General features: G+C 35.5%; 1 protein-coding gene across 5 annotated transcripts in view; it reads left to right on the forward strand.

Annotated features, from left to right (window-relative positions):
- Positions 1-12,103: 12,103 nt before the first annotated feature.
- SYT14 (synaptotagmin XIV) overlaps positions 12,104-18,514 on the forward strand; it is a 224,936-nt gene continuing 218,525 nt past the window's right edge. For 4 of the 5 annotated variants that reach the window (XM_011938182.1, XM_011938188.1, XM_011938195.1 and 1 more), the window contains exon 1: positions 12,105-12,153. In XM_011938182.1, the coding sequence (XP_011793572.1) occupies positions 12,130-12,153 (24 nt within the window). In that variant the 5' untranslated portion in view covers positions 12,105-12,129. Of the gene's footprint in view, positions 12,154-12,456; positions 12,662-18,514 lie in introns of all 5 variants that reach the window. The other variant, XM_011938208.1, reaches the window with a different exon arrangement.

Here is an 18,514-nt window from a genome sequence, read left to right on the forward strand (position 1 = left end):
ATACATTAAAACTGTTATACCACTCCTTCACTTGTGTGTAAACCTATTAATATAGCTTAACATTAGAATAGGTTTTTTGGAGCTTCATGTTGGCACAGAGCAAAGCTGTAATCAACTAAAGCCACAGTCTCTTTTAGCTGGTATACTCTCAAGGCATGTGCCTGCAACCCCTTACTTAGCTAACCAGTGTTTTGAACTGAACAGTTCGTTTGTATCTGGTAAGCATACTCTTATTAGCTATGGCCCAGTGTTTTAGCCCTTGAGTCTAGACTTTTTAGTACTAAGGATTGTTTTTATTTCCTTCTCTGTGTAAACCTCCTATTTTATAACACAAAATTATTTCTACTAAGTAATCATTAATTTCCTCCTTTTATCAGTCAGATGTGTGACTACTAATCAAAAGAGACAAATAAAAGATGCTAGAGTTACTACATTGAGCTAACATAATTCCAGTCAGCAGTAAAGAAGTTAGGCTATATTAGGTAAAGTTACAATTTTTAAAAGGCATTTTGAGAATAGTTATACATCCATACTGTTGGCCCAGTGGTCTGGCAATACCAGATTGGGAATCATTGTTGTAGCCTAGCCTATGAGGTGATGTAATTGCTATCCAGCATATTCATTCTTCTAGTGTTGGCCTATGTTAATCTGATAGTATTGACTCTTTTTTGTTGTATTTGAAATTTCCTCCTCTCTTGATTACATATTTCTCAGTCTTTTCTTAATCTACCTGACCTAATGTTCTAGTGGCTTCCGTTCTTGACCCTGTTGCCATTGTCTGCTTTATACACATTGCCGTAATTGCACGCATTGAACAATTTTGTAATCACTTATTTACAAATTTGTTTTTCCTGTCCGACTGTAAATTTCTAGATGTTAATGTCTTATTCATTTGTACCCCTTAGGTTTTGTATGGTACCTGAATACAGTTGTCCCTTGGTAACTGTCGGGGAGATTGGTTCCAGGTGCCCTGGAGATACCAAAATTTGAGAATGCTCAAGGTCTTTATATCGTATGGCATAATATTTGCATCTAACTTATGCACATCCTCTCATATACTTTAAATCATCTCCAGTCTACTTGTAATACCTACTATAATGTAAATGCTATGTAAATAGTTCTTTAGGGGATAATGACAAGAAAAAAAGTCTGTACATATTCAGTACACATACAACCACTGTAGGCCTAACTATGTTTTCCATGCACAGTTAGTTAAATCCGTAGATGCTGAACCTGTGGATATGGGGGGCCAATTGTATTTTGTATGAACTCAAACCAAGTTTCTATGCATTGTTTCATGGAATTCTGAACATTGTCATAAAAAATTATGCCATTATCCAGAAGCGTATTTCTAACACAGAATTTTCCTGACTTATATTTCCAAATAGTAGCTAGATACTTTCACATGGTTGTCCTCAGCAATCCAAAATGTTTAGCTTGGTATATTCAGAATGTCCCAAAGTTGTCATCACAGCCACCAAATCCAGCCTCCATCAAAATTTACCCCCCCCCCCGTGCAGATTTACCATCTGAGTGGCATTTTTAAGTAACCAGGAATCTGAGTTAAAAACCTGGACACCAACCTTATATTACAGTTCACCTCCCACATCCTGTTGATAACGAAGTCCTGTCAAGTCTACAATTCAAATCAGTTTGTGCTGCTTGGCGTCTTCACTTTAGTTTATGCCCTTATCGCTCATTAAGAGACTTGCATTAATTTCCTAAGTAGTCTTATTTCCAGTGTTAAGTTTCCTTCCAATTCATTTTCCAAAGTAGTGCTAGTTATCTTTGTGTTATAAAATGCAAATCTGAGTTTCTTAAAACCTCAAGATAAGGCTGGTCCTTAATGATCTAACTTCCTTCCTTCATCCAGTCGACATTTTTCTTTCTCTTCCATAAGAATATCAGAAGACTCTGCAGACTGTTTTGCTAAAGTAAAAAATAAACACCTGTTACATTGCTATATTAACTTTAACTACTTAACTTCTCTGGGTAACATTTTTTAAAAATGTAGAATAAGGTTAAACTAGCGAGAATCTATGTGTGTGTATATGTGTGAGTGTATGTAGTGCATTTGCCTTTTATTAATAATGTACCTTATAGTTTGCTACATACATATATTGTATTTTTAAAATAATGAGAAGAATACTGAGATGTTCTTTAAGGTTTCTTTTGGCTCTAAGATTTCTAAGGCAAAATTTAGACTTTCAAAAGCCATTTGAAATGCTCAGTTAAAAAACCCAGTAGATTTACTTTTGAATAATTTACAGTTTATTCAAGGTTACTTTTCTAACTCACCAAAGAAAATTAGAAACACTTAGGGAACATTAGAGACACAGTGGTATTTTATTTTTTGTTGTTTTAAGGTTGTATTAGAATGCAGCTGTGCACTTTGGTAGGCCGAGGTGGGCGGATCAGTTGAAGTCAGGAGTTTGAGACCAGCCTGGCCAACATGGTGAAACCTTGTCTCTACTGAAAATACAAAACTTAGCTGGGTATAGTGGCGCACACCTGTAGTCCCAGCTGCTGGGGAGGCCGAGGCAGGAGAATCACCTAAACCCTGGAGACGGAGTTTGCAGTGAGCCGAGATCGTGCCCCTGCACTCCAACCTGGGCAACAGAGCGAGATTCTGTCTCAAAAAAAAAAAAAAAAAAAGAGAATGCAGCAGTGCATGGCAATGGGGAAAGCAGAGAGAACCATACACTGGCTTAATTTATACAGTTTGTTATTTGAGTAATACTATTTGCATTATTAGTTTATTTGAAAATATTATGTTTGTGCATAGTATATATGTGGTAGTATAATAGATTGTTTTCATGAATTTTATTTCCATTTAGCTGACTTTATCCTTTTATTCTTTTCCCCGAATCCTAGTCGATTACTACCTAATATGAAAGTGCCTATATATGAATAATGTAAGACTGAACAAACTACTATAAATAAAACATTTCACGCTTTTGAGTAAAATGATTATATGCATATTTTGTATGTCTATATAGTAGTATCTTAATTGGACCCTATCAAATTAGAACACTTGATTTACCATTTTTTTAGAAGGGGGAAATAGTGACAACTCAGGAAGCTGTTATTGGGCATTTACGAACAAATTTTGAAGAGCCACACATGTATTCAGAACAATTTCTTATTTTCACATTTTTAGGACTATGTTAGAATTGGTATTCAAGAATTATTTTGAGTCATCATAAGATAGAAGTTTTAATGAATATTAAATTATCTTCAGTATTCTGAACTTAATGCAGTAATGCATATGAGTAGCTTTAAAAAATGATTTGGTGCAGAAGTAAAAAAAAAAGTTTTATTCTCTGTTGACTAGAAAATACACTTAAGTAGAATTTTTTGTGAGCACATACTTAAGGTTTTATTGTGTTATGTTAATGAGTATCTAGCAGTCAAAAGCATAATTTACCAAATGAATTGAATTAAAAAGTAGCTCAAAAGTTGGAAAAATGGATTAATTTGTGAACAGTAAATTTAATTTTATAGGATAAAATTTATACCTCTTAGAAAAGACTATTGAATAAATTCATAGGAACTTATATGGATCAAATGAGATACCGTATTTAGCATGCTTTGTAAATTATAAAGTGCTCTAAGATATTGTTGTGAATAAGATCTAGTTTATTTTATGTGATGCTTGAGGGGTAGTATGTGTCTCAAAGTGTAGGCTGCTATCTAATAGGAGTATCATAGATAAAATGAGTTTGTAAAAGTATAGAAAGGACTTGACTTTTTCAGACTATTTTAACTCTACAGTAATTGCATAGCAACAGCAAAAAGTAAAGGAATTCCAATTTGGGAGGATAACTCCCAGAGGGTTGGAGGCCTGAAGGTTTTTTTCCCCTCTTTTTTAAAGAAAAAATTCAAAAAAGAGGACAGGTTAAGAAGTATGAGAAAGTTAACATTTATTTTGGAATATTTACATTGGAGAATGTTTGACATTCCATGATGACTGTAGAAAAGAAGAAAACATCTCCAGAGCCTGAATTTGTTTGAATTTTATATTCTACTTGGTGAATAATGCAAAGGGAATTACCTTTTTTTGGGTGCTTGCCACGGGCCAGGCAACATATATTCATTTTCTCAGTCATGAATAGCACCACTTCTCCCTCTGTTGTCTGCAGCAGACATCTGTTTTATTAAGACATCTTTTTTCCTGCCAGTTCTGGACTTGGTTTCCGAATCCTTGGCAACACTACCCTCCACCCCTACCCTGGCAGCTACTACCAATCCATCAGAATTAGTATACAAGATGAAAGCTATTTTCTGTCGTGAGGTTATTATTACTATTTTATAGATTACTTTAGCTATTATTTTTACTTACTCCAAAGATTAAGTAGCAAGCACAGGTTTGCAAAGACAGTACTAGGTGATGCTGACTTTAGAATTGAAGTCTGACTCAATTCAGAAGCAATGATCTTTATGTAACGCTGTGTTTTAAATTGTTGACCAAAATTGGTATTATTCCTTGAATGGTCTAATTAGGGACAAAACTAAAAGATGTCTAGAGGTTAGTGATTATGGTCTAAGTGGATTAAGTTGATTGGGGGTTGGTAGCATTAGTAGTTTCATGCTTATGATGTGCAGTATAGGTGTCTGCATAAGGATTAGCTATAAAAGAGTTTATAATTGTAAGGTAGGTGATCATTTAAAGGCTCTGACTGATTCATGTGCTTTGGAGAAGAATCTTTAGATGAGATGGAATTTAAAACATTTCTAAGGTAGCCTTTCAGTGTTTGACCAAGAAGAAATAAGTAGAACCTGTAAATTCTGGTGATTTAGGCTAATGGTCAGAATAAACATGGTAGACAAAATACAGTTGATTTTGAAAAGGACTCTTAGATCCATTTTAAAGGAACTAAATTTGGGGGTTTAATTCCATGTTTGTGTGCAGGTGTACAAAATTGCGCTTCATTTTATTGTAAATTCACAAATTTGCATTTTTTACAAATTGCAAGTTTGTGGCAACTCTGTGTTGAACGAATCTATTGGCACAATTTTTTCAACAGCATGTGCTCACCTTGTGTCTCTGTGTCACATTTTGGTAATTCTTGTAATATTTGAAACTTTTTCATTATTATTATATTTGTTATGGTGATCTGTGATCAGTGATCTTTGATGCTACAGTTGTAATTGTTTTGGGCGCTACGAGCCATGCCAATATGGGCGCTATGAGCCATGGCAAACTTAGTTGATAAATGTTATGTGTGTTCTGATTGTTCCTCCAACCAGTTATTACCTCAGTCTCTCTTCCTTTCCTCAGGCTTCCCTATTCCCTGCGACACAATAATTAATAACCCTACAAATGTTGAGTGAAAGGAAGAGTCACATGTCTTTCACTTTAAATCAAAAGCTAGAAATGATTAATCCTAGTGAGGAAGGCATGTTAAAAGCTGAGACTGGCCAAAAGCTAGGCCTTTTGTGCCAGTAGCTGAAGTTGTGAATGCAAAGGAAAATTAACAGTGCTACCTGCTGTAGTGAACACATGAGTGACAGGAAGACTTAACAGGCTTATTGCTGATATGGAGAAGTTCGAGTGGTCTGGATGACAGATCAAACCAGCCACAACATTCCCTAAAGCCAAAGCCTAATTCAGAGTAAGACCCTCACTCTCTTCAATTCTGTGAATGCTGAAAGAAGTGAAGAAGCTGTAGAAGAAAAGTTGGAAGCCAGCAGACGTTAGTTCATAAGGTTTAGAAAGAAGCTATCTCCATAACATAAAAGTATGAGGTGAAGCAGCAAGTGCTGATGGAGAAGCTGTAGCAGGTTATCCATAAGATCTAGCTGAGATCATTGATGAAGGTGACTACACTAAACAACAGATTTTCATTGTAGGTGAAACAGCCTTCTATTAGAAGAGGATGCCATTTAAGAGTTTCATAGCTAGAGAGGAGAAGTCAGTGCCTGGCTTCAAAGCTTCAAAGGACAGGCTGACTCTCTTGTTAGGGGCTGATGCATCTAGTGACTTTAAGTGGAAGCCATTGCCCATTGACGATTCTGAAAGTCCTTGGGGTTTTAAGAAGGATGCTAAATGTACTCTGTGTGCTCTACAAGTAGAACAACAAAGCCTAAATTTTGGGGGTTTTAGATGGGGACAGAACGTCTGTTTACAGCATGGTTCATTGAATATTTTGAGTCTGCTGTTGAGTCCTACTGCACAGAAAAAAGATTCATTTCAAAATGTTACTGCTCTTTGACAAGGCATCTGCTCACCCAGGAGCTCTAATGGAGACGTACAAGGAGATGAACGTTGTTTTCATGCCTGCTAATGTAACATTTATTCTGTAGCTCATGAATCAAGGATTAGTTAAGACTTTCAAGCTTTATTATTTAGAAAATATATTGTGTAAGGCTATAGCTGCCATAGATAGTGATTCCTTTGATGGACCTGGCAAAGTAAATTGAAAACTTTCTGGAAAGGATTAATCATTCTAGATGCCATTAAGAACATTTGTGATTCGTTTGAGGAGGCCAAAATATCAACATTAATAGGAGTTTGGAAGAAGTTGATTCCAACTATCGTGGATGACTTTGAGAGGCTCAAGACTTAGGCAGGGGAAGCCACTACAGATGAGGTGAAACTAGCAAGAGAACTAGAATTAGAAGTGGAGCCTGAATATGTGACTAAATTGCTGAAATCTCATGATAAAACTTGAATGGATGAGGAGTTGCTTATGTGGATGAACAGAGTGGTTTCCTGAGATGAAATCTACTGGTGAAGCTGCTATGAACATTGTTGAAATGACAAAGGATTTAGGATATTATATACACTTAGTTGATAAAAAAAGCAGTAGGGTTTGAGAGGATTGACTCCAGTTTTTAAAGTTCTATTGTGGGTAAAATGCTATCAAACAGCATTGCGTGCTACAGAGAAATCTTCCATGAAAGGAAGACTCACACATCGGTGTGGTAAGCTTCATTGTCTAATTTTAAGAAATTGCTACAACCATCCCAACCTTCATCAGCCATCATCCTGATTGGTCCACAATCATCAACATCAAGGCAAAACCCTTCACCAGCAAAAAAGGCTTGCTGAAGGTTTAGACAATCATTACTATTTTTTTTTTGCAATAAATTATTTTTAAATTAAGGTCATACTTTTTAAAAATACAATGATATTGCACACTTAATAGACTACAGTCTAGTATAAACATAACTTTTGTTTGCACTGGGAAACCAAAAAGTTTATGTGACTTGTTTTATTGTGATATACACTTTATTGCAATGGTTGGGAGTCAAACCCATTGATATCTCTGAGGTATGCCTGTACCTGGATGTATTTCGATGGGGCTGTCATGTAACTACATAGTTTCCTTCTGTAAACGTGGGCAAGTACATATGTTGTAATGATCCTTTTGTTTATTTTTTTAAAATTCCAGTTTCCAATGACACTCACATATATATTCGTACACAAACACATGCACACAATCACAGCATACATGTGTGCCCACACACATCTATTTTCTCTTATACCCCTTATTCCAATTGTAGAGGATTATGCCAGTTTACGTTTTGCTCCTACATGGGTTTGCCTGAGGGAAAAGATGGTAACTTTGACTAAGCTTGTCATTTTCTATCTGTTTCTCCTTTCCATGTTGCTGAGATGATTATTTCAAAAGCAGTGCTGCTATTATCTCCAAGCATAGGTTTTATGCAGTTCTATTTAAATTACCTTAAAGGATTGGAAAACAATTTCATAACTTTCAGTTTTTTCGTAAAAATGAAGAAAAATCAATATTTACTTTCCAAAATGCATTAAACATAATGTTCTTTTTTTTCCCCCCTGATAATTAGCTAGTGACCTTGAACAACTTTAACTTTTGAGGTCTCCATTTATCTATAAAATTATGAACTAGACAAATGTGTTTCTGAGTTCTAGTGTCTTATGTTCTGTTGTCCCAGTCTTCATTTTCTTGAATTAAATTTGATGTGTGGAAAATTGTATTTATACAGGAGTTCATTTTGGGGGTGATTATTTTAGTGGAAGATTAATCTCTTTCCAAAGATACTGGCTAAGTGACTAAATAAGCATTCCCTCTTATGCATTACACTGTTAAAAGCAGTATACCACTTTTTGGATTACCACCACATCTAAATCAAGATATGTCTACAGTGTCTTTCTTGCCTCCTGCTTACAAATTTAATATTTCTTTTGGAAACTTCTCGGATTTACTTTTCAAGACAAAATAAGACATAAAATTTGTACAAAGTTCAACTTATCTCTAACTGAAAAAGTATTTAAGCCTTTGACTTCCAAACAGACATATACATTAAAAAATTTACATTTAACCTAGAGAATGCATATTTTTTCCTTACACTCCTTCCAGTCTTAGGAAGGATTGGGGATAAAAGGAACACTAGGCTGGGCATGGTGGCTCACGCCTGTAATCCCAGCACTTTGGGAGGCCAAGGCAGGTGGATCATGATGTCAAGAGATCGAGACCACCCTGGGCAACATAGCGAAATCCTGTCTCTACTTAAAATACAAAAATCAGGCACCATTTGCGCATGCCTGTAGTCCCAGCTACTCGGGAGGCTGAGGCAGGAGAATTGCTTGAACCTGGGAGGCGGAGGTTGCAGTGAGCTGAGATTGCGCCACTGCACTCCAGCCTGGTGACAGAGTGAGACTCCATCTCAAAAAAAAAAAAAAAAGAACACTGAATTTCAGTTTCCAATGATGTAATTATATGACTTGTTTGTATTTCTTCTTTTGTTTTTTTTTGTTTTTTTTTTTTTTTGAGACGGAGTCTCGCTCTGTCACCCAGGCTGGAGTGCTGTGGCCGGATCTCAGCTCACTGCAAGCTCCGCCTCCCGGGTTCACGCCATTCTCCTGCCTCAGCCTCCCGAGTAGCTGGGACTACAGGCGCCCCCACGTCGCCCGGCTAGTTTTTTGTAGTTTTTAGTAGAGACGGGGTTTCACCGTGTTAGCCAGGATGGTCTCGATCTCCTGACCTCGTGATCCGCCCGTCTCGGCCTCCCAAAGTGCTGGGATTACAGGCTTGAGCCACCGCGCCCGGCCTCTTTTGTATTTTTAAAAGCAGGGTTTTCTTGAATTTTATTTTATTGTCTGGAAATTATGTATCCTTAGTATTTCTGTTCACTGTTCATTTTCATAAGAATAGTGATTTCTTTTGAGTTCCACATGTACATCAGTGAAGTCTTATTTGTTGGTTAGAATTTAGGGGACAAATATCAAGAAAGGTCGTGCATAGTCTTATTTGCTTATTTGACTTTTGTGGGTACTTTGACAAATTTGGCAGCTAATTGACTGTAAATATGAAATATAGTGATTATTTGAGTAACTTAAAAAATTTATGAGGTTCTTTGATATAGATAAATTGAATGCTTTTAAAAGTGGGAATTGGCTTTCATTGTCATTCTGCAGTTTTGAGAAATATCTTAGAATGTAGTAGTTTTTATTCTTACTGTACATACTAAGCCTTGTAAAAATAATGCTGGTACAGTTAAGATTAGGTGTATGTGGTAAAACCTAATCAATTTATATTAAATACGTGGGAGAGTTTAGTTCTAATTACAGGCCTTAAAAAAGTACAGCGTTTTTACATGAATTAGCTATGTAACTCAAACTAAGTTACCTGTGTAACTTCTAGAGAATAAGCCTTAATGTGCATGGAGAATATTTCTAAGTAACCTCTGAAAACATCATAGGCCTCAATATATTAATACATTATAATTATGTTATTTTTATTACATCACCCTTCTAATGTTTCAAAAATAGCTTTTTGTTATAATTCGGTAAATAGCCAGTCATTGGACTAGCATCTCCTCAATTGGAAAGAACTGTAGCACGCAGGTATATTTCATTCTAGCCTTTCAGCAGGTAATCTGTGTTCACTGGTAATATTCCAGTTAACACTCTATTTTTTGCACTGGGGTTTTGCTGAATAATTCCTTTATAACCCCATAGCTTTAAGTTAGGTGTTTCTTCTTGCAAAGCCTATCTTCCTGATAATCAGTGATTATTCTGTGTTTTTAATAATAAAGAAGCAACACCATTGTTACAACCAAGTCAGAATGAAGATCTAACCTACTTTGGTGATAGAAATACTATTTTCTAGTTTTTTTAGCTTGCTTATCAGACGACCTACTTTTTTTAGTGGATATCATGGTTTTTACTTCTCATGTTATTGCTGTAGGATGTTTCTGTTTCTTTTATCCAAGCTGTTTATAAAAGCTTCTTTGCTAAACTGAAATGATTAAATTATTTAATATTTTCATTATGGAAAGACTAAAAGTAATTCACAATAATTATAAGGTCATACATATACAGAACACTACAAAGTTTTATTCAGCTTACATTAAAGTGGTGACATGCTTCTGAGTGAAGGAAATATATCTATATAGTAGTAACTAATAGATAAAATTACTGTTATAATGGAATATTCAAAGTATGTGTTTATGGGATACAATGTGATGTTTTGATATATGTATACATTGTGGAATGATTAAATCAAGCTAATTAACATATCAGTCACTTTGCCTTTTTTGTAGTGAGAACATTTAAGGTCTATTCTTTTAGAAATTTTGACATATATAACACATTATTAATGACTGTAGTGACCATGCTATGCGGTAGATCTCTAGAACTCCTCGTCTGTCTGAAATTTTGTGCCCTTTGCAGTATCTCCCCATTTCCTATCCTGCTCCTCTCCATTCCCTTCTTCTCTCCCACCTCTGGTAACTACCATTCTACTCTACATCTGTGAATTTGACTTTTGTAGATTCCACATACAAGTGATATCATGCAGTATTTGTCCTTCCGTGTCTGCTTTCTTTCACTTGGCATAATGTCCTCTGGGTTCATCCATATTTTGCATATGACAGAATTTCCTTATTTTTTTAGACTGCATAGTATTCCACCGCATATATTTACCACATTTTCTTTATCTATTTCCACCGTTTGCCATTATCTTCTAAAGTTAAACATACATTTGCCCCATAAACCCAGCTGTTCTCCTCGAAATACATTTAGAAGACACGCACGCACAGCATGCATGTGGGAAACAGAGACACGTATTATATAAAAAGGTTCATAGCAAAATGAGTCATAGCAAACCCAAATCAATTCAAATGTTTATGAATGGTAGAATTGAAATTTTTACGTATGTATGCATGAATATATGTATATTTATACACAATGGAATTATATACAGAAATGAAAAGGAATGAGCCACAACTACAAGCAATAAAATAGTTTGATCTTACAAACCTAATGTTGAAAGAAGTAGGACTCAAAAATGCCCACTTAACAATTCCACTTGTATGAATTTTCTAAGCAGACAAAACCAAGCTGTGGTGATAGCACTCAGAAGATTAGGTACTTCTGGGGCACAAAGTAGTGCCTAGGAAGGTGAGTTAAAGGGGCTCCTGGAATGCCAGCAAAGTTCTGGTTCTTGACTTGGTTTGTAGCAACTCAGGTGCTTACTTTGTGATAATTACATGAACGTTTTATACATTTGTGCACTTTTCTGTATTTTTGGTTTTTGATCCAATAAGTAGAGATTTTTTAAAAAAGAAACATTACAAAAGACTCTTTCCAAAAAAGAATAATCAAAGTAATTTTTAAAGTTAAATTTGTTTTTATCATCATACTATTAAATTTGTTTTACAAATTTATAATAGTGGGTTGTTGGAGAATATATAATATGAGCATATATGATAAAATATAAATAGTAACTTTACAGGATTGACCTTTCAATAACTTACCTGTGTATTTTAAGGCTCAGATACAAAAGTGGGTCCTCTCTTACAGTCTTTCCTTCTAGACGATGTGAAGAGATGCTTGGGAAATGGTGATGTGATTTCTGCAGTTGAGAAGCTTGCCATTCAGAATCACATACTTCAATGAAGTGTCTTTATTCCGAGACTTCCTAAGACCTAATTTCTGGGTTGTTCCAGAAAATTCTGTTATCAGGCTATCATATTCATTTAGTTAACTATAAAGAGAAGAGTTAGGGAAACTTTTTCTGAGGTTACTTTTAGGTGCTAATTTAAAGTGATTCTTTGTAACAGTCAAATTCACACTACTTTCTTTGTTCTTAACTTCCCATAAACTTTTTTTAACAGGTGGAGAGAGAACCTGTGGAGTACATGAACTTATCTGTATTAGAAAAGGTAAGTCACTGCTCTGCATGGCTATTTAAATACTAACTGAATACTTTCAAAGTGTATAATAGATTTTAGTAGGATGGCATATAATTTGTATTTATAAAGTGTAAATTTATAGTAAATATTAACATTTGTCTTATAGACTTAAGCATTCATAAAGTGCATATTACTTATTATGTGATTATTGAGAGTTGTTGCTTTATATTTAGTTTTGATGGGCTGATAGAGCCTGCCTGGTTTCTAGCATATTGGTTATTAGACATGGTGAAGAGGCAAAGAATGGAGGGTTTGATTTTTGTTCCCTTTCAGAATCTGGAATCTCAGTGCATGCTGATCTCCCATTGACTTCTGTTCTATTACTGTACCCCATCAGAGAGATGTGAGGACTTGGTTGAAATTCAAATCGGGAACATATCCAAAGACCACAACATCCTTTGACACCAACAACTGTCTATGCTTCCTTAGAAGGAGCCACCTGACAACTGGGTGGTTCAACAAAGTGGCCCCAGGAAAGGTAATTCAGTTACTAGGTGGGAGGCAAGGAATCAGGTATTCTCTAGATTTGGAAGAATCAGGAGAACCTTGGGAGTCCTCACAACTCCTTATAAGTAATCGCAAATCTGTGAAATGGTATGAAGAAAAGATATTCCTGGGGAGGTCAGGGGAAGAAATCCTCATAAATTTACTACTCTTGTCTCTTTTTAAACTTGGGGCACTTTCTTTTCTTGCATCTTTCTTCAAACTCACTTGGCCCTCCTGAGTCTAGCCAACTAACAGCACTCCTCCCATCCCTAATATTTCACTTTAAGGAAGTTTGGAGCAGTGTCATTATTTGACACTCATACCTGGGTATTAGAGGCGTGGCAGGAAAATGTCAGCATATTTTCAGTAAGTCTTTAACGGCTCTGAAAAGCTTCAACTTCTTTAGACTTTAAAAACATTTTAATCCTTTTTAGGTGAATTTATGTAACTATTAGTGGCATAGTTGTACTAGTTTATCTGTGAGTCATTGCATGCAATTGCTGTTCATTTAAAATCTTCTTTCTTTATTAAAATACAGTTTTTCCGTATACCTTTCCTCTGGTACCACAAAGGAGGAAATTGAAGTCAGTTTCGTGAAATCTCAAATTTAGGATTGTGATTCTCATGCTATAACCATTGTTGATTTGTGCTTCTTACCTAAAGTGGAGGTAGGGGATAGACAAATTTATGCATTGTTTTATTTCTCCACATAAACATTTGTAGTCTTCTGCTATTTATATAAATCCAGAATTACTAAAAATGTTTAAAATAATTTTATAGTTATTATCCAGTCCCACTAAAACTTTTTAAAACTTTTAATTTGATGGGATAGCAAAAGACAGTAAAGATCAGTTGGAATCAAAAGCTATTAAAGGTGTGGTCAGGTGAAAAGAGAATCAAGACAAGAATAGAGACAGCTAGAAGTAAGAAAATGAAAAGGTTTATAGGGTCTTTTGTGGCTACAAAGGGAACAGAAAGCTACAATGGAGAAAATTAGATAAGGATAGAGGATAGTGTGAATATGTCTTTTTTTATCATGGCTTTTTTTGTTGTTGTTCTTTATTGCTGTCTCTATTCCTTTTCAGGTAGTTCTCAAAGTATGCTTTGCCCAGATTTCTCTATATTAGTCTAGCTTTTTCGCTGTCTTCCATTATCTATAGAAATTTAATTCTGCATTTAAAAAACTTATTCACACCATAGCCATGACATGGAGAAATATCTGAATCTCTGTTTATCCTCTCAACATTCAGTACAGTAAATTTTTCATAAGTATTTGAATATTTTTAGAATTAATGCTCTGGGCTAAAGCTTTTTGCATTTTATGCTAGACTTCCATAGAGTAGATCATATGAAAGTTGTGAAGAGTAATTATAATTAGTATCAATAATTATTCTAATGAAATGACATCTCTGACATCACAACCTCCTTTTTTCTTTTTCTTTTCCTTTTTTTTTTTTAAAGACAGATTTTCACTCTGTCTCCCAGGCTGGAATGCAGTGGTATGATGTTGGCCCACTGCACCCTCTGCCTCCTGGGTTCAAGCTATTCTCATGCCTCAGCCTCCCAAGTAGCTGGGATTACAGGTGTATGCCACCATGCCTGGCTAATTTTTCTATTTTTAGTAGAGATGGGGTTTCACCATGTTGGCCAGGCTGGTCTTGAACTCGTGACCTCAAAAGATCTGCCCACCTCGGCCTCCCCAAATTCTGGGATTACCGGTGTGAGCCACCACGTTCAGCCAGACATCACAACTTCTTTTTACCTCTTTGGCTGTTTCTGTCTCTTTTGCTAGCCTCTCTCCCCGTCAGACCTCTGATTATATCATATACCAGGGGTTTGGTCCTGGGCTTACTTCATTTTTCCATCTTTTACTCTGTTTGATTTTATCTAGTTCTGTTGCTTTAAATGCCACATAAATTTGTAAATCCAGCTCTTGGCTGTCTGAGCTCCCTCATCTTTTATCAAATGAGTTACTTGATATTTCTATCTGGATGTCTGTTATAATAACAACTTGACATGTTTAAAATGCAAGTCTTGATTTTCTTACCTGAGCCTATACCTTCCTCAGTTTTCTCTATCTCAGCTAATAAATAGCACTGTCTACCCAGTTACTCAACTCCTAACTTAGGAATCATCCTATATTTCCCTCATTATTATTGTCCACATTTAATTTATTAGTAAGTTCAATCAGTTCTACCTGCAAAGTATATTTTTTAATCTATCCTTTTTTTTTTCCATCCTGCTGCTGTCATTGTAGTCTGGTTCTCTGTCTTTTTTTGCCTAGATCACTGTCATAGTTTTCTAACTGGTTTCCCTACTTGCATTTTTATCTCCTTTCAGTAAGTATTAGTGATTTTCAAAAATGTAAATCAGGCCAACCACTTTGCTTGTTGAAATTTTTCTGTGGATTCTTATTATACCTTAAATAAAAGTATCTTACCCTGATCTACAAAGACATTATAGTGTCAACTCGGAGCCCAAAATGTCATCTGAATATCATCAGTTCAAAAGTCTCATTATCTAAATCACTTACATTATGTATGGGTGAGACTCTGGGTGTAATCCATTGTGGTTCAAAATTCCTTTCTATCTTTGGACCTGTGAAGATAGAAACCAACTTACCCTCCCATGCGTTTCTTCAAATCTCATTTCCCTAAATTGTATTTCAATTTTGATTAAGTCAGTTTTCAGAACTTACTTTTTTATGATCAATATTGTTTGCAGTAAAGCCATATTATATCATAATTATATTTCCCTTTTATATAGTTTTCATCTTAAAAATATCCCTTCTTTCAAATTGTAAGCACCTGTCTCAACTCCTCATTAACCATGGTTCAGAATCCACTCTGATTTCTCTGTCATTCTTATTTTTCTTCTGCTACCACTCTTCCCCCTGTGTTGAAGTATACATCTTCTATATCATATATCCCTATAGAAGATTTTTCTGCTTCCCTAGGAAATAGTCAACATATTGTATTACTCAAGGTACTGTTAGCTGCTGCGCCAAACAAACCCCAAACAAATAATGACTCAAACAGGATAGAGGTTTATTTCTCTCTCGTGAAGTTTATATCAGGTATTTCTAGTTGCCACAGAGCACTCCTTCAGCAGTGATTCAGGGATCCAGGATCCTAGCTTGTGGCTCTGGCACATGGCTTTGGAGGTTAGTGTGTTCATCTTCATTAAGCAGGGAGTGTGTGGAGAAAAAAAGGGGAAAGGAAGATCGTGTGTAGGAGGTTTTTGTGGGATAGGCCTGGAAGCAAAGTACATTCCTTAAGATTCCCATGTCAATAATTCAGTCACAGGGCTACATCTATAGTAACTTCAAAACAGGCTGGGAAATGTTAGTGAGTCAGTGAGCCCAAGAAGTACAGCAACCTATATCCTGCCCTTTATCAATTAATCTACCCTAATATAAAGTGCTCACCTTGCCATAGTCTTACATGCTCTATATATGCTAATGGTGACCATGTGGATAAATTTCTTCTAGAGGTAGGTATATAACTTAAAGGTGTGACTTCAGTGAGAAAATTTAAGGCTAAGTAGAAGGGGAGATTAATATGGAAAGATGTAATAGGGTTGTTTTGTTTTGTTGTATTTTGTTTTGGAAGGGAAGGGATTGTGAATCCTCTGATTTTGTGATTGTCTTTTGTCTCTTAGGATCCTACCCCCTTTTTTTTCATTTCCCCTTCACCACCCAGTTGCTGAAGGGCCTTTTCCCTTCTGCCTTTTTTCCTCCTGCAGAAGCTATGTACAAAGACTGCCTAACTACCCCGTTAAGTTATGCTCGAAAGTAACTTATGCTAAGTTATGCTGAAAGTAACTCACATGTACTTTTAGGCTGTAGGCTGTGCTGTCATCTACTCAGTTTTGTTATTGCTGCTGTTAGTGTTTTCAGATTTAACATGGACTTTCCTTTCTAACTTTAGCTCCCCATTGCTGTCTTCTTTCTTCTGTCTTCCTGATAGTTTTTCTCTTCCTTTGTCTACACGAAAACCTTTCTGTTTTGTTTGGGTGGGGTGGGATTGTGAGAGATTGCACCTTATGATTTGGTAAGTTTTCTGTTTTTACTCGCATTTATTTTGAGATATTAGCATTCTCTGTATTCAGATGATTCTGAGGATATAGTTTTTATGTTACATATATATATATATATATATTTGAGACAGAGTCTTGCTCTTGTCACCCAGGCTGGAGTGCAATGGCGCGATCTCGGCTTACTGCAATCTCCACCTCCTGGGTTCAGGCGATTCTCCTGCCTCAGCCTCCCAAGCAACTGGGATTACAGGCATGCACCACCATGCCCGTCTAATTTTTGTATTTGTAGTAGAGACTGGGTTTCACCATGTTAGCCAGGCTTGTCTTGAACTCCTTACCTCAGGTGGTCCACCCACTTTAGCCTCCCAACGTGCTGGGATTACAGGTGTGAGCCACCCCACCCAGCCTGTAGATTTACTTTTTCTTTCTTGTTTTGTACAGTTTGGGGGTGGTAAAACTGGGAGGCATGGAATTAGGCAGATTCCATTTTTTTTTCAAATACTCAGAAGTGTCTATGGTATGTTCATGAACAAAAATTTTAATGTTAATTTAGTCTAACTTCTTAATATTTTTTCTTTTCATTCTTTTCTCTTTCTCCCCCTCCTTCCTTCTTTCTCTCTGTCTGTCTAGTGCTTTTTGAGATGTTGTGGAGAAATCCTTCCTTACCCCTAGGATGATAGCAATTCTGTTACTTTAAGAGGTTTAGTCTTGCTTTTTATATTTATGTTATTAATCCATCTGAAATTGATTTTTATACGGTTAAGAACCTAATTTCATTTTTTAATGGTTAAGTAGTAGTTCCAGCACAATTTACTAAGTATTCCAAAGATTTCCCACTAATCTGCAGTGCCACCTCTGCTACCTCTGTCGAGTTTTTATCAAGTTGGTCTATTTCTGTTCTGTTAATCAGTTTACCTATTCCCTAACAGTACGTCACTATCTTAATTATTAAAGTGTTGTGATTCTTGTTATCTAGTAGTACAAATTCTTCTTACTTTTCTTCTTCAGTAATGTAATAACTATTTCTGGGCCTTTGATTTTCCATATGAAGTTTAGAATCAGCTTGTCAAGTTCTTTAAAAAGCCTTTTTGGAATTTTAATAGGGATTACATTGAATCTCTAGATCTATGTGGAAATGATATCTTTAAAATACTGAAATTTCGTATTCTTGAACATGGTGTATCTTTGCATTTGTTTAATACCTTTCAGTAAGGTTTTGAAAATTCATCTATAATGATCTTGCATTTTTTTAGATTTATGTTTAGATATCTTATATTTTTTGTTGCTATAGTAAATGAAATTTGTTAATAAAAATGCAATAAACTTTTCTAAATTAGTGTTATATGTAGCCATATTGCTAGACTATTTAACTATTTCCATAGATATTTTGGGTTTTTTCAGTAGACATATCATCTGCAAATAATAACAGTTTTTAAATCTTTTCTAGTTATACTTTTTATTTCTTTGGCAGCTTCTTCAGGAAAATAAACAAAATAGAACTAAAAGGATACTCTATAATCCTCTTCCAACTGCTTGACTAAGCATGATCTTAAAAATGGACAATAACAAGTGTTGGCAAGGATGTGGAGGAATTGAAACTCCCATCTATTGCTGGGAATGTAAAATGGTACAGCAACGTTAGAAAACAATTAAAAAGTTCCTAAAAAATAAAAAAAAAAAAAACATAGACATGGAGTTACCATATAACCCAGGCCTATACCCAAGAAAATTGAAAACATATGTTTATACAAAAATTTGTAGATGAATATTCATAGCAAGGTTATTCTTTTTTGTAATTTTTTTTTTT

This window comes from Colobus angolensis, unplaced genomic scaffold, assembly GCF_000951035.1.
Source record: "Colobus angolensis palliatus isolate OR3802 unplaced genomic scaffold, Cang.pa_1.0 Scaffold100, whole genome shotgun sequence".
Lineage (NCBI taxonomy): Eukaryota > Metazoa > Chordata > Mammalia > Primates > Cercopithecidae > Colobus > Colobus angolensis.